Source organism: Micromys minutus, assembly GCF_963924665.1.
Source record: "Micromys minutus genome assembly, chromosome: 7".
NCBI lineage: Eukaryota > Metazoa > Chordata > Mammalia > Rodentia > Muridae > Micromys > Micromys minutus.
Window position 1 is genome coordinate 71,009,296 of NC_137976.1, and position 22,925 is coordinate 71,032,220.

At 44.6% G+C, this 22,925-nt stretch overlaps 1 protein-coding gene across 4 annotated transcripts in view; it reads left to right on the plus strand.

Moving 5' to 3' along the window:
* Positions 1 to 22,925, plus strand: part of ABCC5 (ATP binding cassette subfamily C member 5) — an 86,672-nt gene that overhangs the window by 11,525 nt on the left and 52,222 nt on the right. For 2 of the 4 annotated variants that reach the window (XM_080918910.1, XM_080918911.1), the window contains exons 3-11: positions 10,095 to 10,252; positions 10,427 to 10,582; positions 11,220 to 11,367; positions 15,767 to 16,000; positions 16,148 to 16,321; positions 16,850 to 16,997; positions 18,281 to 18,429; positions 19,207 to 19,314; positions 22,476 to 22,832. In XM_080918910.1, the coding sequence (XP_080775036.1) occupies positions 10,095 to 10,252; positions 10,427 to 10,582; positions 11,220 to 11,367; positions 15,767 to 16,000; positions 16,148 to 16,321; positions 16,850 to 16,997; positions 18,281 to 18,429; positions 19,207 to 19,314; positions 22,476 to 22,832 (1,632 nt within the window). Of the gene's footprint in view, positions 1 to 10,094; positions 10,253 to 10,426; positions 10,583 to 11,219; positions 11,368 to 13,555; positions 16,001 to 16,147; positions 16,322 to 16,849; positions 16,998 to 18,280; positions 18,430 to 19,206; positions 19,315 to 22,475; positions 22,833 to 22,925 lie in introns of those variants that run through there. The other 2 variants (XM_080918913.1, XM_080918912.1) reach the window with 2 other exon arrangements.

Here is a 22,925-nt window from a genome sequence, read left to right on the forward strand (position 1 = left end):
GCTGACCTTTGACATGAAGGAAGTTCTGTTTTTGTGTTTCTGTGTTTTCAAAGCTCAAAACTGAAAATCTTGAAGGCATTTTCATCAAGATCAACATTTATAAGTTTTAGTATCTAAATCAGTTGTTTTCAAGTCAGACTGTGTATCAAAGTCAAATGTCAAGTATTAAAAAGTAATAGGGCCCTGGTCTAGATATATCAGTGTCTGCAGCGGAGTTTTAAAGCCTCCTGGTGTGATTATACTGTGAACCCTGAAATCTCACAGAGTAAAAGCAGTTCTCACTCCGTAAGCCAGAGTCTCAACCTGTGGGTCACTAGCCCTTTGGGGGGTCCAGTGACCCTTCCACAGGGGCTGCTTATCATCAGACATTCACATTACATTTCATAATGGTAGCAACATTACAGTTATGAAGTTGCAGCAAAAATAATTTTATGTCTGGGGGTCACCACACCTTGAGGAACTGTACTAAAGGGTTGCAGCATTAGGAAGGGTGAAAAACACTGCCTTGAACATTGAGCTCCAAGTATTTCCTCATCCTGTGATTCATTTTCAGTTTAATCATTTGAAACTTAATCATGGTATTAATAAATTTAATCTCAGACCGTCCTCCCCCATTGTGATAGGAACTTTGAATTAATTGCTTCAGATCAAGCTTATGCAGCAACTTAAGTTCTTCCTCATGGTGAGGTAATACCAGATTATAGCCCATAGAAAATACCTATTTTACCATGCTAACACCATATTGTGTCCCTTGGCTTTATGTATTTGCCCTTTTTTGACTTGTGCTAACAGGTGGGCATGGGATGTGAGCTTACATGGGTCTGTTTTCCCACGGTGGCTTGTCAAGAGGGCTTTGGATTGTTCTAAGGGGAAATGATTCCTGGTCCCTGATCATTGCAGGGCAAGCACACTGTACCCTGTCATCAGATTGGCAGCTTAGAATGAGATGGGCAGCCCAGACATGCAGTGGCTGTGCATGTGACAGGTGCACGAATTATGACAAACTTAAGATGGTGTTAATACCACAAAGGGCAGAGGTCTGTGTGCCAGCCCCTCTGCGTGCTGTGGGTCGTCTGGTTCTTGATCTTTCCAGCTAGGCCCATGAGGCCTTTGACCTCTAGGTGCATTTTGGCAGAATCTGGACTTTAAATTTTGTCCCTTGTTAGCTCTGCGGTGTCTCTATTCCCTCCTTCTTCTCACCCCAGTGGTAGGCATTCAGTATGTGCCAGTCACATAGCTGTGGAGCAAACACAGCCAGTAGCGGCATCTTCTTGTTGGGTCCGTGCCACCCCCCTGTGCCCTTTGGATGTCACTGCTGCAGTGTCTGTGCGTGTGGTAGGCATCTGGCCACCGAGAACCTTTGACACCTCTGTACTCCCCGTCTTGTCTCAGGAGAAGCTTTTCCAGAGCTACTTCTGGGAGCTGAAGGTGTGTTCCTTTGCTAGCCTGCTTATGTATGTGGGGAGCCCTGGGTTCCTTTCTCAGCACTGCATAAGCCTGGTGTGGTGGTCGTGCCTGTAACATGAGCACCATTGTGGCATAAGGAGTTGTTGCTGTGGAGTGGCCCCGTGTAGAATGTTCATCAGCTTCCCTGCTCTGCCTAGCACACAGTCTGTACTGGTGACGGCCACACGTCTCCATGGATCCTCGGGAAACAACACAAAACCACCCTCACTCGAGAACGGTTTGGTTTGCCCAGTAGAGTCGCTACCACATGTGACTCTTGAACATCTGAAACATTTCCAGTGTAAACTGAGCTTGCCCATGAACAAAATACTAAATTTTACCACAGAAAACAATCTCACATTAAGAAAACTTCAATAATGTTATAGTGGGTATATGTTAAAAAGGTGATACTTTTTATGGTGGGTTAAGTAAAAGATATTAAAACGTTACCTTTATTCTAAAGATGGTGAGAATTTTAGACGGTATGAACAGGTACGGGCTGAGACTTGCGTTGTCTGACAGCATTGAGTTCAATGATGGCGTGCAGTTAACCATTCTTCTTGCATTCAAGTTCCAGAAGCTGTTGGGTGTAAATGATGTCCTGCTCTTTGGAACTTTGGAGACATGTCATCCAGAACACGTTAACTATTTTCAATATTCTTCCTCCAGTGACAGAAACTCACTTGGGTACTCTAGCAGTGTGCTCTTGCTTAAACGCCCCCGTTTTGGTATTGGGCTTCTCTCTGCTTTCATTGAAGTAGGTAGTTATATCTTGAGATTCAGTGTATGTTTCTTGATGGTGACAGTGTGTCTGCTTCTACTTTCTTATATCCTTATCCCCTAGAATACGATTTGTACATAGTAGGCCCTTAATTAGGAATCTACTCAATGAATAGGTTAAAGTACATTTTTCAAAAGATGTCTACCATTATAAACATATTAGCTATCTACTTCTCCATTTAAGTTTATCCCCCTCCTTCAGTGCTAATTTAATAAGTTTTTCTTTTTATATTTAAGCCCATTCATCTTACCTTTGTTTTTTTTGTTTTTTTTTGTTTTTTTTTTTTTGTTTTGTTTTTTGACTTTTGGGGTAAGTGGAAGCTCTCTCCCATTCAGCTTAAGCTACTACTTAATTTTTTTCCCATTTACTTAATTATTTTAATGTAACCCTTTAGGCTTAATTCCTAACGTGCTACTGTACTGTAAAACCCAGGCCTCTTACTACAGCCTCACTGGGCACTGCCTGTCCTGCAGGACTCACCGGCTCTCATCACTGCCCTACTCTGATGTTCATGCTTCCATGTATAAGCACATATTACTTGAATATTGAATATAGTAAAGTTTCTCTCCTGGTTCATTTCTGTCTCAATCCGCTCAACCTCAGACTGCAGAGAGTTTAAAGATAAGAGAGTCTTCTTCTGCAGTAACAGTAGGTCTGTGTTCTACGTGGTAATGAAGTTAACTGCGGCACCATGAGTGGCTGTATAATTGTTAGGTCTTTATTCTTTAGGCTTGTGGAGTGTATTCTATATAATTAAGAAAGAGCAAAATGAATAGTTGTTTATTACATTGTTTTCTTAGTTAGGGCTTCTGTTGCTGTGATAAGACAAAAACAAAAGCTAAAGCAAAACAAACAACAAACAAAATCAAAACAAAACACCTACCATGACCAGAATCAACTTTGGGAGAAAAGGTGAGAACCATGTTAATTCATCATCTAAGGAAGTCAAGGCAGGAACCCAGGGCAGGAACCCAGGGCAGGAAGTCAGGGCAGGAACCCAGGGCAGAACTGATGCTGAGGCCTTGCTTCTGGCGTTCTCAGCCTGCTTCCTTATACCAGCCCAGGCGTGGCACTTCCTGCTGTGGGCTAAGTTCACCCACATACATCATCAGTCAAGAAAATGCTCCACAGGTTTACCCACAGGACAGTCTGGTGGAAGCATTTTCTCAATTGAAGTTCCCCCACCAGAATAATCATATCCTGTGTCAAGCTGACATAAAAGCTAGCCAGCACAACTATTTATCATAAGCAAAATATTAAGAGTCTAAGCACAAGTGGAATGGGTAAAAATCTCTTCGGTGTTTATCATATAGCATTAGATGCTTGGCTACACTGTCTGTGAGGCAACCTTTGACTTCAATAACAGGGATCTGTATACAGACACCCTGCAGGCACTGACTGGCAGGACCCCATGTTACACATGCAGTGGTGAACTTAGTGGGTGACTGAGGGGCAGATAACCTAAGGAAGGAGGAAATAGTTGGTGTTGCCCTTGTTTGAAAGGTGATATAGATCCTGTGTATTAAATGTTTGCTAAGCACTTATGTAACATAAATTGCTTTTAATATGGCGTAATAGGTTCGCACACAAGTAAACATGAGTACTGAAGCTCACAGTGTGGCTAGTAACAGGCTTTGGCTGGTGGCAGGTTCAGCATTCAACCCACACCTGCCTTCTAAAATCTATATTCAAAATCTCTCTCTGCACGTTACTGTGGCCTCCAGTTACAGAAGAACCCTTTAAGTCCATAAGAGAAAATGGTTCTATTACAGTAAAGAAACTCTATTCTCTGAGTGTTTTGTTGTTGTTTGTCCTCCCTCCCCCTCCCTCCCTCCCTTCCTTCCTTCTTATAATGTTAGCATTCTAAAGCTCTTGCCAGAATCTAAGCATCTAGTATTCCTTGTTTGGACGAGGTCTATCTCTGAAGCTCCCAGGTGCCTGTGTGCAGCAGGACCGTGTGTCCTTCCATCACACTCTCCTTCTGTGTGAGTGCATAGTAACACAACACGGCTGACCCTCTGCAAACTGTGAAAGAATATCAGACATGGAGCAACAGCAGCAAACTTTAGTTTTTAGATAAAAAAGTCTTTTGTATTTATCAAGTATAGGACTCCCTGTTTTTTTATTACATAGCGTACTGCATGTTATTATTACACAGGATAAGCCAGTTTATGATGGCTTGCCTTCGTCAGGGCAAGATTTTAAGGAACCCACATCCTACAGCCCAAGCCTTGTTGTGTGACTGATGGGGCTGTGGTGTAGACAACCCTCCGTCAGCAAACAGTCTTGCCTGCCAACTCTCACTAGAATAGTTAAGCTTTATTTTCTGAGTTTGGTATATGCCTGTACAGAAAATAGTGTAACGCTGAAAGATAAAGAACATATCATCAAATGTGACTAAAGAAACAAACCCCATGCCATCAGGTTTTATTGTTGGGCCCTTTGGTTTTCTAGTAATAGTTTTGTTTTGTTTTTCTTTAAGTGTCAGTAGGCATTTTACATTTAATCTTAGCCAGAAGGCCAGGATGTGATTTTTTTTTTCCTTTTGGTGAAGGGAATGAAGTAATGGGTTGTGCACATCAGCATCCTCATGCTCCCTCCCCCATCATGCAGAACGGTCTTCAACATCAGGAGTGCTCAGGGACTCGTTACGGGCCTGAGGTAAAAGATGTGCCTTATTTAAATGCACTAGTGGATGGCACACTGGTGCTGCTAGTTTTATTTCAACAAGCTGGAGTCATTGGAAGAGGGAGCCTCAGCTGAGAAAGTGCCCTTCAAGAGCTTGGATTCTGGGTGAGCCTGTGGGATGCTTTTCTGATTAGTGATGGGTGTGGAAAGGCCCAGCTCACTGTGCAGTATCATGTCTGGGCTGCTGGTCCTGGCTGCTGTAAGAAAGTAGGCTGAGCAAATTGTGAGCAAGTTTACAAATTCAAATTGCAGAGCAAGCCAGTGACTAGCACTCCGTTTTTGCCTCCAGGTTTCCTGCCTTTAGTTTCCTGTCTTGACTTCCCTGATGATGGACTACAAGCTTGTGGTGTTTTGAATGAGGATGGCCCCATAGGCTCATATATTTGAATGTTTGGCTTCCAGTTGGTGGAGTCTTTAGGAAGGATTAGAAAGTATGGTCTTATTAGAAGAGGTGTGTGGTGGTTTGGATGGAAGTGTAGGCTCATAGAGAGTGGCTAATGCCTTGTGAGGTGTTTTGGCCTTGCTGTAACTGTGTGTGACTGTGTGTGAGCTTTGGGCCAAGCAGAGAGGCTTTCTTCCTGCTCCTTGCAGACTGGGATGTAGAACCCTGAAGCTCTTTCTGTTAGCCTACATGCTGCCATGATTCCTGTCCTGACAACAATGGACTAATCATCTAAAACTGTAAGGCAGCCCCAAGTAAAAAGTAAAAAAAAAAAAAGAAAAAAAAGAAAAAAAATATTCTTCCTTTATAAGAGTAGCCATGGTAATGATATGTCTTCCCAACAATAGAAACCCTAGCAAAGGTGCCCTAGCTAGGAGTGGGCTTTGAGGTTTTGAAAGACCACACCAGGCTCAGCTTCACACTGTCTCTGCTTCCTAGCTGTGGATCAGGATGTGAGCACTCAGCTATTCCCCAGCACCATGTCTTCCTGCCGTGATGCTCATGGACTCCCTGCTTGGAACTCTAAGCAAACTCCCGATTAAATGCTTCTTTATAAGTTGCCTCAGTCATGATGTCTCTTCTTAGCAATGGGACAGTAACTAAGATGATCTGTAAGCTGAAATAAACCCATTTCTCCTCAACCTTCTTTTGGTCAGTGTTATATCATGGTAATAAAAACCCTAACTAAGAAAGTGGTGTTACTCTTACACACTGACCATATTGTTTTTGGGAGAATACGGAAGAACTTTGCGCTTGGGGAAGCCATTGAATATCCAGATGGTTCTATGGGAGCTTGGAAGAATAATGCTGAGAGCAGTGCAGAGGGTGGAGGCCTGCCTTGTGGATCCTTAGAGGGATGCTAATCTCTCAAATTCTCTGTCAGAGCCATAGGATGCTTTGAGTTTTAAGAGTTTGTGGTTCTGGTCAGCTGGGGCTAAAGAATCTGCTGTGACTTAACGAGACCAGAGCCATTAAAATGGGAGTTCTGCATTGCTGATACAGTCTGTTCCGAGAAATCAGTGGTGACTAAGAAGATCCAGCATCACGGAGGTCAAAGTCCTTGTTTCCTCACGGCTGTGGTTCAGAAGGCCCAACTCTGCATCTTAGGCTGAAAGCTGAATTTGGTACTAGGTCACCCAGCTAGTATTAGTTTTGAAGGCATGAATGGCTCATGGAAAGTAGCTAGCTAATGTTTGGCACTTTGTGGCTCTGAAGAGAGTTTGGGAGAAGCAACTGGTGAAAGTGTGGTCTTGTTTGAGTCCAAGGTCCAGGGTTGAAAGGGTAATGGAGAGAAATTGAGGCTTGATATCATGTGACAGAGCCAAAGTCCCAGAAGACAGCCCAGAGAGCCAGTTGTTGAAGGTGCAGCCTAGTTACGTCACAAACCCTAGCATTTTGGAGATGCTAGTACCTTGGGATGACCACCAGGAACAGCAGCTGCTGTGGAATGAAGCCTGCCCAAACTGGTGAGATACACACGTGTGTGCGGTGTAGCTCAGAAGATCATGAGTTCCACACGTCTGACGATGAGCTTTTACCCTGTGAACTTTGGATCTGCTCTGATCTGGTTGTGACTGTGTCTGGGCTCTTCCTTCTTAAAAAATTGTGTCGCTTGCTTTTATTTTATAGGTGCTCACAGTTATGAGACCTTTGGTATTTCAGAGAAACTTTGCAGTTTTCAATTTTGGATATTTTAAAGAGACTGAACTTTTGAAATGTTTGAATTTGTAAAGATTGTGGTGCCAAGCCAGGCTGTGCTGGTTCATGCTTTTAATCCCAGCACGTGGGAGGCAGAGGCAGGTGGATCTTAGTGAGTTCAAGTCCATACTGTTCTACAGAGTGAGCTCCAGGACAGCCAGAGCTACCCAGAGAAACCCTGTCTCAGGAACAACAACATCACCAAACAGAATCACTTGAACAATTCTGGAAAGGTTAGAGATACTGTACTACCCAAGCAGTGTGCATACATGTTTATATGTGTCTGCACTTTGGGGTCAATCCACAGCACCTTATTACCCAGGTACAGTGAAGCAGTCTGTAATCCCAGCACTTGGGAGGTAGAGACAGGAGGATCAAATGTTCAAGTTGTCCTCAGTGGTTTCAAGGCCAACTTGGGACGCACAAGACCCTGTTTTTAAAAAAAAATGCAAGAAAGAAAAAAGGAAAAAAGAATGCAAGAAAACAACAGAAGGAAAGAAAAGTGTTATCACAACCTGAATTTTGTTAGTAAATATTTTTAGAAATTTGCTTTCTTTTATAATAGAAATACCTACATGGATGTCCTTGATTTTTGTCTCTTGGTCCACAAAGTCTAAACTATTTGTTCTTGGTTCTTTGCTGAAACTGAGCTCCTGCCTTACAACAGGTTGGTTTTTGTTTTTTTAAATAATGATCACGGTTTCAGACTTAACTTTAGCAGTGGTCCATGTATTTGGATGTGTTCTAAATTCTTATCATTTTCTATTTGATAAAGTCTTACTTAATTCATTATTTGGAAAAGTGTAGCTTCTGGGCATGTGGGGATTTTCTTGGAGTCTTCGTTCAGAACTCCAAATTTCGATGTGACTGCACACACCGTATGGTGTCCATCTTTAATAATGTTACGGTTTGCTCTGTGGCAACATGCAGTCATGTGATAGTATTCTATGAGCCTGTGAAGTGCTAGTCTAATGTCCTTCGTCTCTTTAGCTATGTCTGTGCAAGTAAACCTGGTGTGTGACTCCCGTGCACAGCCCCAGGCGTGCTTGGAGCCTTAGAGTCTTCTCCTTCTTCGAGCTTTTGCTGTCTGGTTCCTGTGGTTATGTGTCCCGGTGCCACACACCTGTGCCCAGCATCCTCTTTCCACTGTTCATACTTTTAGACTCTACCCACTAGATTGTTCGTGAAGACTTCAGGGAAGACCCCGTTGACTCATTTGTCGTTTTATGCTATTATTTTCTTGAAATTCAGTCTGTCTTTCCATCGATAGCTAGTGAATGTGTTTCCCAGAACTGTATTATTTCCTGATGCTGGGCATTTTGCTATCTGAGGACAGATAATTAGGCTATGAATTAAAGCTATTCGATTTGATTATCCGAAGCTTCCAACTTACGCCCATGTACAGAACATTCTAACATTTGAGTTGCCCCTGTGTTTTTTGGAAAAGAGGTAGCATATACAACCAGAAACTTTTATGAGGAGCATGGCATGCCAAGTTCTGCACCACTTTGTGTTGATTGGGGGATCTGTTATTTGTCACCATCTCATAATTACTAGAAATATTTGTGATAGTGTGAAAGAGAAAGGAAAGCAGGAAGCCAAGGGAAGCATAGACTGCTGAGCGGAGTAAAGGAGAACAGATGTGCCCAGCCTCTTGCTCTACCCTCCCTGCCATAAGTCCCACCTTGAATAAAGCAGGCTTCTGTTAGTACAGTAAGCTAACACACATAAGCTGTATAATTGGTTTGTGTACCTGTATCAGTCAGGTGTCTGTAAAGAAACAGAGCTGATTGTGTGTGTGTGAGCATATGCGTGTACGTGCGTGCGTGCGTCTCTGTGTGTGTGTGTGTCCAACAGTATCTGTCAATGGAAGGGTCAAGAGTCCAGTAGTTCAGTCCACGCTGGACGTCTTAGCTGACATCAGTCCACGTTAGAAGTATGTTCGGACATCAGGGAAGGGATGCCTCAGCTACAGGATGATGAGCTTACCTTGAGAGTGGGGGCAAGCAGGCAGAACACAAATGCTTCCTCCTTCTGTGTGGTTTTGTGGGGCCTTCCACCAGAAAGTGTGGCCTCGATTTAGGGCAGGTCTTCTTACCTCACGTGACCTGGCTTTAAGGTGGGCCTCTCACTTCAATGATTCAATCAAGACTGGCTTGCCCAGGTGCTTGGGTTGATCCCAAACACCCATGCTGTGCTCTCCTGTTGCTGATGAGAGAGGGAGACAGGACATCCTGGCTCTCATCGTTAGTTGGGACTGACTTTGCAATTTTGTAGTAGAAAACTAGAAAAGGATTGACTTTCAGTATATGACTCTCAGGAAAAAGAACACCAAATAGTTGATTATTAGAAATCATTTATTTTTGTGTGTGGTACCAGGGAATTATTCAGGACCTTTTGTGCTTTTGCCTCCCTCATGTTTCATGCGAGGGATCAAACCCAGGGATCAAACTAGGGACTACATCCCTAGTCCATGATAAAAGGTTTGAGCTATAACAGTGTGTGTGTGTGTGTGTGTGTGTGTGTGTGTGTGTGTATATATATATATATATATATATATATATATATATGTATGTATGTATGTATGTATTATATATATATGTGTGTGTGTATGTATGTATGTATGTATGTATGTATATATGTGTGTATATATATATATATATATATATTGAATGCATAACACAAAAAATGAACGTAGTCCAAGGTGGATTTCAGTTACTGTGTTAGCACTGGCCTGTCATAACAATTGTACCATTTAATGGGAGATCTAACATAGGAGAAGGAGATGGAGGCGATGGGCCAGATATGAGAACTGTACTTTCCACTCCATTCTACAAACCTAAAAACACTTGGTGTGTGCATGCAGTTGACTGTTCTTTAATAGGTTCTTAGCATGCAGATTTAGTGTCTAACCCTGCGTCCTAGGGTTTTCCAGTGCTGATGGAGTGGTTTGCTATTGGTGTATTTTGAGTTGAGGTCAGCTGGATTTGCCTCTCTTCTTTATATATTAAGTTTCTGTAACTGTTTTCTCCACCACAGTTGGAATGCCAGGATGCCCTAGAAACAGCAGCCCGAGTTGAGGGCCTTTCCCTGGATATCTCTGTGCATTCTCATCTCCAAATTCTGGACGAGGAGCATACCAAGGGAAAATACCACCATGGTTTAAGTGCCCTGAAGCCCTTTCGGACCACTACCAAGTAAGGCTTTGTTGGCTAAAGTTTCATCTGTAAAGCACTAAAAGCAGTTTTGGAATCTTGGGCTAAAGTGAGGACGGCTGGGGAGGACCAACATCTGTCAGGAACTGTTTACAGGTGCTCGTCACTTCTGCTCAGCCTCTGTGTTGACACCTTGTGGTTGGGTTTCTCCTCTAGGCACCAGCACCCAGTGGACAATGCTGGACTTTTCTCCTACATGACCTTTTCATGGCTCTCTCCTCTGGCCCAAGTGGTTCATAAGAAGGGGGAGCTGTTAATGGAGGATGTGTGGCCTTTGTCCAAGTATGAGTCTTCTGATGTGAACTGCAGAAGGTAGGCGTCTCTGGTCCACCCCACATACTGGATGCTAGGCCTGAGCTAGTGGGTGGGCCAGCAGTGTGGAGTCTGAAGCTCCTTCCATACCTGTTAAGACTCTCAGCTGAGGGTGGGCAGCCTGTGGACTCTCTTCCCCTTGCCTTATCTCTATTTCCCTCTAATTGTGTTTTAACCAAGGGCTTTCTCTCTCTCTCTCAGCCCCACTTCTAGAGCTTTCTGAGCCTCCAGGGAGATTTTGTTGCCGCCTTGTGACAGAGTACATTTTTGGTGGTAGCTGATTGTGTGATGAAAGTCTAGTTTGTAGCTTTGCATTTTATCACAGGGTCCTTCAGAAAGGCTTGGTGCTGCCCTTGCAAAAGGAAGTTTTTATCTGCAAACTTTATTCAGGGAGCGACCTTTGGGGAGTGGAAGCAGGGCTCCTGCTCTTCTGTGTTTTGTATTTCTAAAACTCCCTCTGGGAGTAAATACACACAGGCCAGGATGGGAGTTTTTCTGTACAAGATGTAGGCTATCTGCACAATTTTAAAGGAGAGATTTGTGTATGCAACAACAGAGCCTGCGATGGCAGGAAGTGGGCTAGGGTGTGTCCTTTCCCTGGGGAGATGTGTAACATAGGACATGTGCCCTTGTTAAGACTGGAGAGACTGTGGCAAGAAGAGCTGAATGAAGTTGGGCCAGACGCCGCCTCCCTGCGAAGGGTTGTGTGGATCTTTTGCCGCACCAGGCTCATCCTGTCCATCGTGTGCCTGATGATCACGCAGTTGGCTGGCTTCAGTGGACCAGTAAGTTCTGACTATCCTTTCTGAACATCTCCAGGCCCGGCCACGGCCAGCTCTAACCCCGTTTCTTCGTTGCAGAAGTAATGATTATTTTTGAGCTAGTTAGCAGCCGTAGAGATGCTTCTAGGGCTGTTGAATAGGGCCGGTGGATTTGGGAGTGAATGGTATAGCTTGTCAGGTAGACCGCAAAGAGCTGCAGAAGAAGAAACTGCTGGCTTGTTTTCCTGGGGCTGCACGCATCTGAACTGGTCCTGGTTCTACACAGCATCCGCAACAGTGTCAGGACAATGTCTTAGCAGTGCTGTGAGTGAGTAAGCTGAGCGTTGTGTGACGTGGTCTAGCAAGCCTCTGTTGGTGGACCAGATGCCTGGAGGCATAGTTGCTGTGTTTACTGACTCCAGAACAAAGGATCCCTAAAGAAGCTAGGAACCTACCAGGGTTTTTGAGAGTCTGTTTCAAGTCTTAGACATAGTGTTAATTGTGGCAGCCTGGGGCGGCTGCTGTGGTTTCTCCCGAGCCTGTGTGGATGCCGTAACTAAGGGAGCTTTGAGCAGGAGTTCTCAGGGCATCATTTCTTGTATTTCTGTGCTGCCTGACACTTGAGATTGTGACTGAATTTATTCTCTACACATTTGCCTTGAGGCATCGGAGCAGTAGTACTGTTTAGACTGTTCGTTTTCCATGTGTGGGTAAGTATGTATCTAATGCATGGTGACTAGGTAAAACTAATTTACACTTTGGAGGGTTTTTGTTTTTTATTTTGCTTTTCTTCTTTTTAATGTATGATCTTTAAAAGAAAGTTTTGGTATTAGGTTTCTTAATTGACCAACTAACACTTTTATATAAGTTTTAAATAAAAGGGACCATGGAACTGAAATGTTATTAGCCAAAATGGCACGTGTTTCACAGAGCCAGCATCCCCAAGAAGAGCTTCTGTCATTGTATCACTACAGAGCTGGTGGCCGCTCTGACTCCTCACAATGTCCTTTCACGGGGTAAAACAGAATCTCTCAGTAACATCTTAATGGGCTTTCTTAATTCTTTATTGGTTCACCTTTTCTTTAAAAAAAAAAAAAAAGAAAAGAAAAGAGTCCTGGATTGCAGGGGTAAAGTGTCTCCTCCACAGAAAGTAACTGAAGAATGCATGCTCACTTTGGTGTCTTGAGGGCCATTCCTTTGAGCATCTGTTTAGCTCTTAATCTTTCAATTCTGATGCAGCAACCAGGATGCTAACTTCTAGAGAATGTTTCTAGATCCCTTGAGAGCTGGGTACCTTTTCCTTAACGGGAACGGACATGTGGCACATTTCCCTCTGCCGCCATTTTGGGAAGAACCCTGGAAAGTCAGCATTTCTGAGAGAGCTATGGGCTTGTCTGTTGTCTCTTTTTGTGAAATAGATGTGTGAGTATAAACAGTGTCGACATCTGTTTTGGAACCCTAATCCTGATAAATTCTTTTCTGACTGGAAATTGGAGAATCAGGCTGGTTTTTTTTTTGGGGGGGGGGGATGAAATTAACATTAGCAGTGAGCAAACCTTCTGAGGAAATCCATTGTTAGATTTTGCACATTTTCTAAATTGGGCGTGATTTTCAGATTGGCTTGTTCTGTTCTGACCAAAATCTTGCCCTAAACTGTAGGCGCCATACATGGGACATCCCGTTGGGTCTCATTGAGCCTTAGTAGGCATACACAGAAATGAAGCACAGTCAGGTTCTGTTTATGTGCACTGTTTTTAAAAACGTGGTGTTGATGCTGACCTCAGAATAGTCTGGCAACCAGCCCTCTATGTAGGTTACCTCAGGACCAAGAAAATCATAGCACAGTGCCAGCATTTATAAGGGTACAGAGGCCTTACACAAAATGCAGAACCAAATCACTACATTTATAGAGATGCTTTGGGGCCTTCTTAGACTAACTTAGTTTTAGAAGTCCAGGCCTGACCTCGAACTTGAGTCTGAAGAGTTAGCACCCACCCTAGACTTGTTGAGAAGACTGCTTTCTGCAGTGCCAGGGCTTAGTGAGTGCTAACTCTGCTCCAGGCCTTGTGGGTAAAGAGCATTGGGAAGCCTTGAGAGAGGTAAGTTCCCACCCTCCAACCTCTCTCCAGCCACAGCTTGCTCGATGCTGTCAGGATCTGGACTTGGGGGGAGTATCTCTGTAGTGGGACCAGTGACAGAAGCTGTTCTTTAGAATTTTCAGGATGGCTGTATTCTGCGGTCAGAATGAGAGAGTCAAGCTGGGCAGAGTCTCTCGGCAAGAGCTCAGGTAAGGTAATGTTTATTCACTGGGAATGCCTTCCCCAGCAAGACAGCTATGCTGATAATCTCCAGTTTCCTCCTGATGAGCTTAGACATAAATGATAAACATGACTTAAAAAAAAAAAAACCTGAGTTTGTTTGGATTTTTCATGAAAACCTGCTTTTCTTTCTCCCATACAAGCTCATTTGAAATGTTGCTTTTTAAGACCCTGTATTGGACATTTGTCACTTCTTCCATCTTTTCCCCTTGGAAAGTTCTGCATAGAATAAAACATACTTATGTCTTTCACCTTTCCTTCTCTCTGGGAGGGGCTGCAAAGGGGGCACCCTAAGGTATAGGAAGGAAAGAGCCCAAACCACACCTGCCGCCCTGCCCTCGGAGACTGGGAAACGCTTCACCACAGGAGAAGAGGCTTTGGCCTCATGACCCAGTTCCACATTTTGGATGCATACTGGAAAAGAAGCCAATCTTCTTGCTAGTTAATCTAAGTAGCGAGGACCAAACACGGGTTCTAAAATTCTGCAGGAGGGTAAAGGTGGAGGACAGTTGTCTTCAGAATCTGAAATCCCCTATATGATCAGGTTATTCACCGGGGCTTGACATGACCCTAGGGGACCTCCTAGGACCTAATAGACCATTTGGTATTAAGTTACTTTCAGAAAAACTGAAAGAGACTAATTACTCCAGAAATCTGGCCTCCGATCAGCGATAGGCACTATAGGCTGACGCATCTGCCTCTGTTTATCCCATTTAGTATCTCACAGCTGCAGACAGGACTGCTTGCTGTAGGAACCAGGGTAGATGGGTGCATGAGTTTCATTTCTTTCTTTCTTTCTTTCTTTTTGCTTTAAGGTAGGCGTTGGTTTGGCTTTCCTTTGTTATGGTTGGGTTTCATTTTTGCCAACATCAACTTTAGCTACCAGGACTGGAAAAGACTCCGAAGGATGCCAGCATCCTGCCCAGCAGGCCTAGAATCTTGCAGTCTGTCGGCAGCAGAGTATTTCCTCGCAGCCTAGCATGCCAACAGCATTTGCAGTTTTAAGCAGGGTACCTCTTTAGGGAATTTTTAGTTTAGTTTTTTCTTTTCTTAATCTTCTTTCTTTAGCAGCAAGGTCTTTATCGCTAGAGACTACCTCATTGCAGCTTCAGGATTTCCACCTCAGTGAAAGGGCCATCCTGATGTGCTATTCTTCAGACTCTGGAAGCAGATGTGGCTCTGCCACGCATCTCCTCTACTGTGTATAGTCACAAGTGGGAGGCCGGCCCATCTGTGTGATGGCTACTCTTGTATGACTCTGTATGTTCCCAACTGAATGTTCCTGATGCCCCTGCTAATGTACAGTGTTTATGAGATGCTCTTTGAAGATGGTATCTTTAAATATATATATATATTTCATTTTCAATAAAAATACACTGCTTCCCACTTCCTGGTATTTACTGCTGTTGCTGAATGTGCCTGTGTGAGTGTGTGCTCCGGCGTTGCAGGACCTCAGAGCTGGAGGTGACACTCGTGGTTCTTGGGGGCTGGCTGTCTTCCCTCCCTGCAGGTGGTGTTAGACATATGCTACCTGAGGTAACATGTTTTTGTTTTTGAGAGGGAGTGGGTGCGGGGAGGGCCCGAGGGAGGGTCTCTGGAGTTTGATAGCTTGCCTTGTTTGCTCTCTTCTGTCCTATTAAACTGCCCGTGTTTGTTTTCAGGGATGTTTTGCACTTCCCACTCTCCCGTACAACTGTAGGTACACTGTTCCTTTTTATCAAACAAGCACGTGTGAAAGCGTCCGAGAAAGGTCCTGGTCTCATGTCAGAGACGTAGCCATGTGTGGCGATACTGGAGTAAGGTCAATCTATACCTTTGATGACCATGTGTTTACAATGAATTGCAGCTCATGGACAGGTTTATGTTACATTAGAAAGAGTACCGGTCATGATGGCGCCTTCAGGAGAAAAGCAAATGATCTCTCTGTCCTTCACCCGTGGGCAGGTTGCCGGTAATATTTGGTCCAACAACACAATTTTTCTTTGCTTGTGCATTGATCACTGTGCCGTGGAGCAGCCCTGCTCTTTCTAACCTAACATAATACTGTGGCATTGTGTGGGGTTACCATGGGCGACATTGACTGTGCTGTGTGTTTCTCCCTGTAGGCCTTCGTGGTGAAGCACCTCTTGGAGTACACCCAGGCAACAGAGTCTAACCTGCAGTACAGCTTGCTGTTAGTACTAGGCCTCCTCCTGACAGAAGTTGTACGTTCCTGGTCACTTGCACTGACTTGGGCATTGAATTATCGAACTGGTGTTCGGTTGCGGGGGGCCATCCTGACCATGGCATTCAAGAAGATCCTGAAGTTAAAGAACATTAAAGAAAAATCCCTGGGGGAGGTGAGTTCAGAGCCCATGCTTTGTGCCCAGAGCAAGCTCTCCGCCTGAGTTCCTCTTTTCCTTGGGCCCTGCTCTGTCCTTAACCTTTCACCTGCATATAGTGACCTGTGTCCTACAGGCTCCCCCACTGCTTGTCATATTTTACAGCTCATCAATATCTGCTCCAATGACGGGCAAAGGATGTTTGAGGCAGCCGCTGTGGGCAGCTTGCTGGCTGGAGGACCTGTTGTTGCCATCTTGGGCATGGTTTATAATGTAATCATTCTAGGACCCACGGGCTTCCTGGGATCGGCTGTTTTTATCCTCTTTTATCCAGCAATGGTGAGTGAGCCTCTTGGCTGTATTGTGGCAGCCTCTTCTTAGGGATAGATAAAGTACTTGTACTGGGTTATAGAAAGGGGATAGATGTCTTCTCATAGAAAGTAGTTGGAAAAGTCTGATGCTAGATAGGGCTCAGTTCACATGGGCAGAATTTTGTCTTCGGAGGAAGTAAGGTGTTATTTGCATAAAAGACAGGAGCCGAGCTGTGTGGAGGCAGAGTGAGTCTGGGTGGAATGGAAGGCTCCGGTAGAACCCACCCCAAGGTAACACAGGAGCTGCTGACTGACCTAATTCTACCATGGTGTTGCCAGTGTCTGTGAGCTCTGACCAGTAATTGCCTTCATCGCCCTACAAGGAGATGAGAATTACATGTTTTCTAACTCCAGAGCTCCCTTTAGTTAAACAACAGCACAACCATGTGAAGTCAGGTTTGTCTCAGGAACAGGGCTATGTGCCCGTCTGGTTGAGACTATTTCGAGGCAGATCTAGGGATGCTTTGGTCTGATGGCGCGCTGCTTACACTTCCAGATGTTCGTGTCACGGCTGACTGCGTATTTCAGGAGGAAGTGTGTAGCTGCCACAGATGACCGTGTCCAGAAGATGAATGAAGTTCTCACCTACATTAAATTTATTAAAATGTATGCCTGGGTCAAAGCGTTTTCTCAGTGTGTTCAAAGTGAGTTTAAAGATTTCTCTTGTGTATGTGGTAGAGGGGTTTTGGATTCTTTGGATCTGTTCATTCATGTACTTTGTTTCCTAAGCATATTAGAAACTAGACATGTGGTGCTGAATATCCGCATATGGAATCTTTCATGTTTAAAAGAGATCTCAGGGACGTGAACCCGGGAAACGGATTTTTTTCCCAGACGCCATTGCTAGCTAGACTAGTGTGGACAAACCTGGCAGTGATAATGCATGCAGGTCCTCCTGGTACCCAGTGCATGGCCTCTGGCCTGGCCAAGCAGCTATTGCAGAAGGCACTATGCGGGATGCCTGGGCTCAGCACCTGCCTCTGTTACTTGCTGGGGCTCCTTTTGTCATCTTCGGAATGGTTGATTTAGTTACAGTGCTCTCTCTCAGTGCTGGCTCCATTTACAGTGTAAGTTCAGCACTGCACAGTGAAGTGCAGTGTCAGCGCAAGCCTGTCAGGGTCACTCACCTGACACTGGCATTTAAACACTTCTCAGCATGAACGGGAAGGCTGGGCCTTAAAACCATTAGCATTTAAGAAGGGGAAGTTAAAAGAAAACAAAAAAGAATATGTATAACCTAAATTTCAGTCAGAAGTTTATATGGGCAGTTAATGGATAGGTAACTGACTATGAATGCTATAAACGGCAACATTTTAAATGGAATAATATCAAGGCAGCTGGTTTGCTTTCTTCGATTAAACCTTCAGGAGCTTATCTGGCCTCTGCATCTTATAAGGTGAGGGAGCGTTCCCAGAGTGAGTAATAAGTACTACCAGGTGCACAAAAACAGGTGGAGACGCCAATAAAGCGCTCTTCCCATCGGAACCCAGGAGGCAGGGGACCAGAGTACCAGTGTTGTGGATGCTTTCGTCCGTTCATGCCTCAGTCATAATGACGGACCTGATGGTCCCAGGGTGGATGTGCAGTGCTAACCTCACTTACCAACCTACAGAACCAGAAACCAAACATCCCACAAAAAACACAATAGTCCGTTAAGCTGATTTCTTTTCCATCATTAGGATTAAAAACCTGTCATTTAAAAACCTGTCTGTATCCTAGCAACATGGCCCTTGGGAGGCTGGAGAAGGAAAATCTATGTTTCAGGTTAAGCCTAGGCTACCTAACAAGACCTTGTCTTAGACAAACAAAACAAAAAACCAAATACAAAAGATGTATCTGTACTTGAAACCTGATTCTTGTTCGGTGGAGGAGTGAGTTTTCCGAAGTGTGTTTTGATTTGCTTTGAGGATGGGTTGCTTTTTAATAGAAATTCGAGAGGAGGAGCGTCGGATACTGGAGAAGGCGGGGTACTTTCAGAGCATTACTGTGGGAGTGGCTCCGATTGTCGTGGTGATCGCCAGTGTGGTGACGTTCTCCGTTCACATGACCCTGGGCTTCGATCTGACAGCAGCACAGGTGAGGGGCAGTGAGAAGCGCTCTGTGCAGAGACCGTGCTCCTCTTGTTACTTCATTCGGGACGACTGCCAAGCTGGAGCTTCTAAGCTGACAGGAGGAGGAATACGGCTCTCCCTCAGACAGGAATAATGTGCTTCATTTTCAGCCAGCCCGGGTTTGGGTTTAATTTTGTAAATACAGATGAACCTGTGCTTCATGCTTATTAAGAATTTTAGGTGAAAGTCTCATTCAGAAAGAAACAAAAACCCTACCTTTAAAATAAAACTGTGGGCTGGAGAAGTGGCCCAGAGGTTAAGAGTATATGTTGCTCTTGCAGAGGGCTCTAGTTCAGTTTCCAGCCATCGATAACTCCAGTTCCAGGAGATCTGACACCTCTGGGTCCCGAGGACACCACATTCACGTGCACATACACTCTCTCTCTCTCTCTCTCTCTCTCTCTCTCTCTCTCTCTCACACACACACACACACACACACACACACACCCACACACATTTATTATGTAAAAATGAAACTTTACACGGTGATTGAGGCTGACTTGGTGTCGGACATAAGCACTTGCCACCAAGCCTAATGACCTGAGTCCAGTCATTAGAACACGGGGAAGGAGAGCCAGCGTCTTTAAGTTGACCTCCACACATGCTCTGTGACAGACGCAAATGCACCTGCACACAAAACAAATTTCTTTAGTGTGACTGCTTGCACTAATGTTGGAGAGTGGAGCCTTGTCTACCATGCGACCTCAAGAGGATTGCTCTCACCTCTTTTTTGTATTTTAAGGCCTTCACAGTGGTGACTGTCTTCAATTCCATGACTTTTGCTTTAAAAGTAACACCATTCTCAGTGAAGTCCCTCTCTGAAGCATCGGTTGCTGTTGACAGATTTAAGGTAAGTGGTTCCTTGCCCATCTCTGTCCCAGGAGCTATCCTTGGTCCAACTCGCTTGCTGCCTGTATTCAGAGTCCACATAGGCCGACCGCACTTGATTTTGGTTTGCCTTTAGGAGATGGCAGAGACAACTGTATGAAGGGAAGAAAGCAATGCCTCTTAAAATTAATGTGCATTTTCATCTTATAGTGAGCACTTCTGCCAGCGAATGACGTGCGTTGTCATTTACGGAGCTTTTAGGTAGACAAGCACAGCAGGTGCCTGCTGGGGTTTCCCCCACCTCTTCTCTTGCCTGCGCCACTCTGATTGGTTGCTATGTTGAGTCCTTTTGATATTTCCTTTTCCTACTCAGTGATTGCTATTGCGCGAGGCAGGGAATGCAGTGTCATAGAAATAGTCTTAGAAGTAGATTATTTTGAGAAGTACAGTTCAGCAAGTATCAGCTCCTTTCTCGTATCAGTGTGGCTAGTCGGTCCACCCTTCTTTTGTGTTCTTTGTACCTTTAGGATTACACAACCCAGTGACCCGGGCATGACGTGGGCGGGTAGAGGGAAGCAGATACTTATTTGAAAGTGGCTAACACTCATTCCTGTGTAGGCTGGAATTCAGCAGCAACGCCTCACTCCGGATGGCCTTCCTTGGCCAGTGAGGGGAATTCAGGGACAGTTCTGGTGGTATGTAGATTTGAAGCCCAGGGCTGAAAGGATGACTCTCACTACCTTAGAGATTCAGGAACCACAGCAGGCTGCCCTGTAAGCAGGGGGTAGTTGGCTGGGATTTGTCTCAGCTGCTGCCTCTACAGTTATTCAGGCGACTTGCATTGGGCCAAGACAAGTGTTCCTCCAGAATGTGCCCCTTTCTCTTGTACTCCTCCTCCTCCTGGCTGCTCAGAGGACCAGAGCCACAAGACTGATGCAGTGATACTCAGAGCTTTGTCTCTCTGAAGCCACAGTACCCAGTCATGGAAGAAAGTGAAAGTTCTGTCCAAAGTGCTCCTTGTTTGCTTTCTGTGTCCTCGGTAGTGGATAGATTTCTGTTGAGTTTTAGATAAAGAACTAATGGAGAAAAAGTGGTTTTGTGACCTTGTTTTTGAATTGTCTCCTTTTAAGTGAGTACAGTGTTAGCTGGTAGCCTAGATATATTTATACTGGAAAATGATTTAAATTTTTTTTTAATTGGGATCCTAGTGTAAACAGTGTGCCGTGTTATATCCGGCAGCTCTCTGGGTATTCCCTCTTCTAATGAGTAAAAGCAAGCTGTTTTTCCTCTTTGGTTTATTAGAGGTGTTTGTTTTGAGACGGACTGGTTCCTTGGCCTCTTTGGTGCTGAGGTTACTGGCATACGTACGCTTCACCGTCAGTGGGCAACAGCCTATGGAAGGAGAGGTTTGGGCGTCATGTGCACATCTCAGCTGATCGGCAGTCAGGGGCTGTGAGGCCCAGCCTGTCAGGGCTGTGGGAAGCAGGAACAGCACGTAGGTGGTGTTCTGAATAGTTTATAGGGCCTACACAGTCTCCATCCTTTTAACAGATCTTTAGGAAAGGAAGTGGTGGATTCTATCCACTTGTGGGTTTGCTCTGTGAAGGGGATCAGGATAGTTGACCATATTCCAGCCCAGTCTCTCAGAAGGCTTTGGATATACGAGTCCACAGCTGCTCGGAGACAGGAGCTTCATGTAAGCTTTCCGACACGGTTTACAGGACTAGCGACTGTGGTCCCGGCCCTTGAAGGTGGTGACAGGTGGGTCAGGGCTCATTGTCATTCTCAGATGCCTAGGGTTATACGGGATCCTTTCTTTTTATCTTTTAGGATTGATTTAAATTTTTTCTTTTATTTTTGAGGTTATAGTTATATAATTTCCTCCATCCCTTCCCTTTCTCTAAACTCTCACATATACCCTTCTTTGCTCTTTCAAACTTAATTTTGTCACTAATTGTTGTTCTATACATATATGTATATCTATCTGTATATATATATATATATATATATATATATATATATATATATATATATATATATACATATATATATGTTCCTAAATACATAAATCAACCTGCTCAGTCTGTGTAACGTTACTTATGTGTATGTTTTTTAGACTAGATAACCAGTGGTGTGGGGGAGGGGAGGGCTCTTCCCTGGGGAAGGCTATTTCTCTTGCTCTTAGCATTCCTTAGTTCTGTAGGGTTGAGGCTTTGTGGACTCCCCTACCCTGATCCATGTTAGCCTGTCTATCGCTGTTCTTGTTCAGTTAGACCCTTTCTTAATTCTTAAAAGCAGATGCTGGGATCCAGGAGAAAGAGGGAAATTATATATTCTATTCAGTAGTACTTGGGAACCTTAAACTAGTTGGGATATTTAGTAATTGAGCAGAGTCCTCATCCTGTAAGCCATCTTTTCTCTAAAGATTTTCTAATGTTTTAAGTTCACAAAGGCATTCTGAAAATCTCCACACTGTACTGTTCTGTAAAGATTTCCTGGCTTAAGAGGGATTCAAGTATAACTAGAAAATCGGAATTTTAGATCTAACTTTGAAGACTCTTCCCCATTTGATATTACATTTTTCTGCCCTTTGAAACAACTCAGTGGTACTCTGGAAATGAGTGGGGAGAAGACGAATTCTTCTCCCATGGAGCGATTCTTGGGGAGGTGCCTCCTGCACACAGGGCCTTAGGTCAGGTGTCTTCCAAGCCCAGACATTAAGCTGGTGCAGTCTCTGTCTCTCAAGAGGGGCTTGGCCATGTGTGAGGACACTATGCAGGCATTAGCTCTACAGCAGTGGTTCAGAAGTTCCTGGTATGGTGATGTGTGTGTAAAGGGTCAGCATACTTGGGTTTTCTAACCGTTACACTGGAACCTGCAAATTTATGTACTCGGGGCACCATATCCCTATCAGGTGTTAAACGTCCTTTTGTCCACAGTAGACAGGCAGGAGAAGCAGGGTACTGTAGTGTGTAATCTAGCATAGAGGGTTGGGTCTGTGGACGACCCTGAGACCCTTGTCAGTCCTGAGGCGAGGCTACACTAATGAGCTACCTTTTGCTCTTCAGCTTCCTTCCACTGTATAGCCTGATGTGTTTTGCTACGTGAGTGTACGCCATAAGCTTGTCTCCCTGGTCTTGATCCAGTGTCTCATCTTTGCACCTCTCTCACAACTCCTATCAGAGTTTGTTTCTAATGGAAGAGGTTCACATGATAAAGAACAAACCGGCCAGTCCTCACATCAAGATAGAGATGAAAAATGCCACCTTGGCATGGGACTCCTCCCACTCCAGTATACAGAACTCGCCCAAGCTGACCCCCAAAATGAAAAAAGACAAGAGGGCTACCAGGGGCAAGAAAGAGAAGTCAAGGCAGCTGCAGCGCACTGAGCACCAGGCAGTGCTGGCTGAACAGAAAGGACACCTCCTTCTGGACAGTGACGAGCGGCCCAGTCCGGAGGAGGAAGAAGGCAAGCAGATCCACACAGGGAGCCTGCGTCTGCAGAGGACACTGTACAACATCGACCTTGAGATAGAGGAGGTAAGCCACCTTTTGCATCCTACCTGCCTGCTTGAGCTCTGACTGCTGTTCCCCCTCTGGAGTGTTCTGGCTGTGAGCAGTCTTGAATAAAGA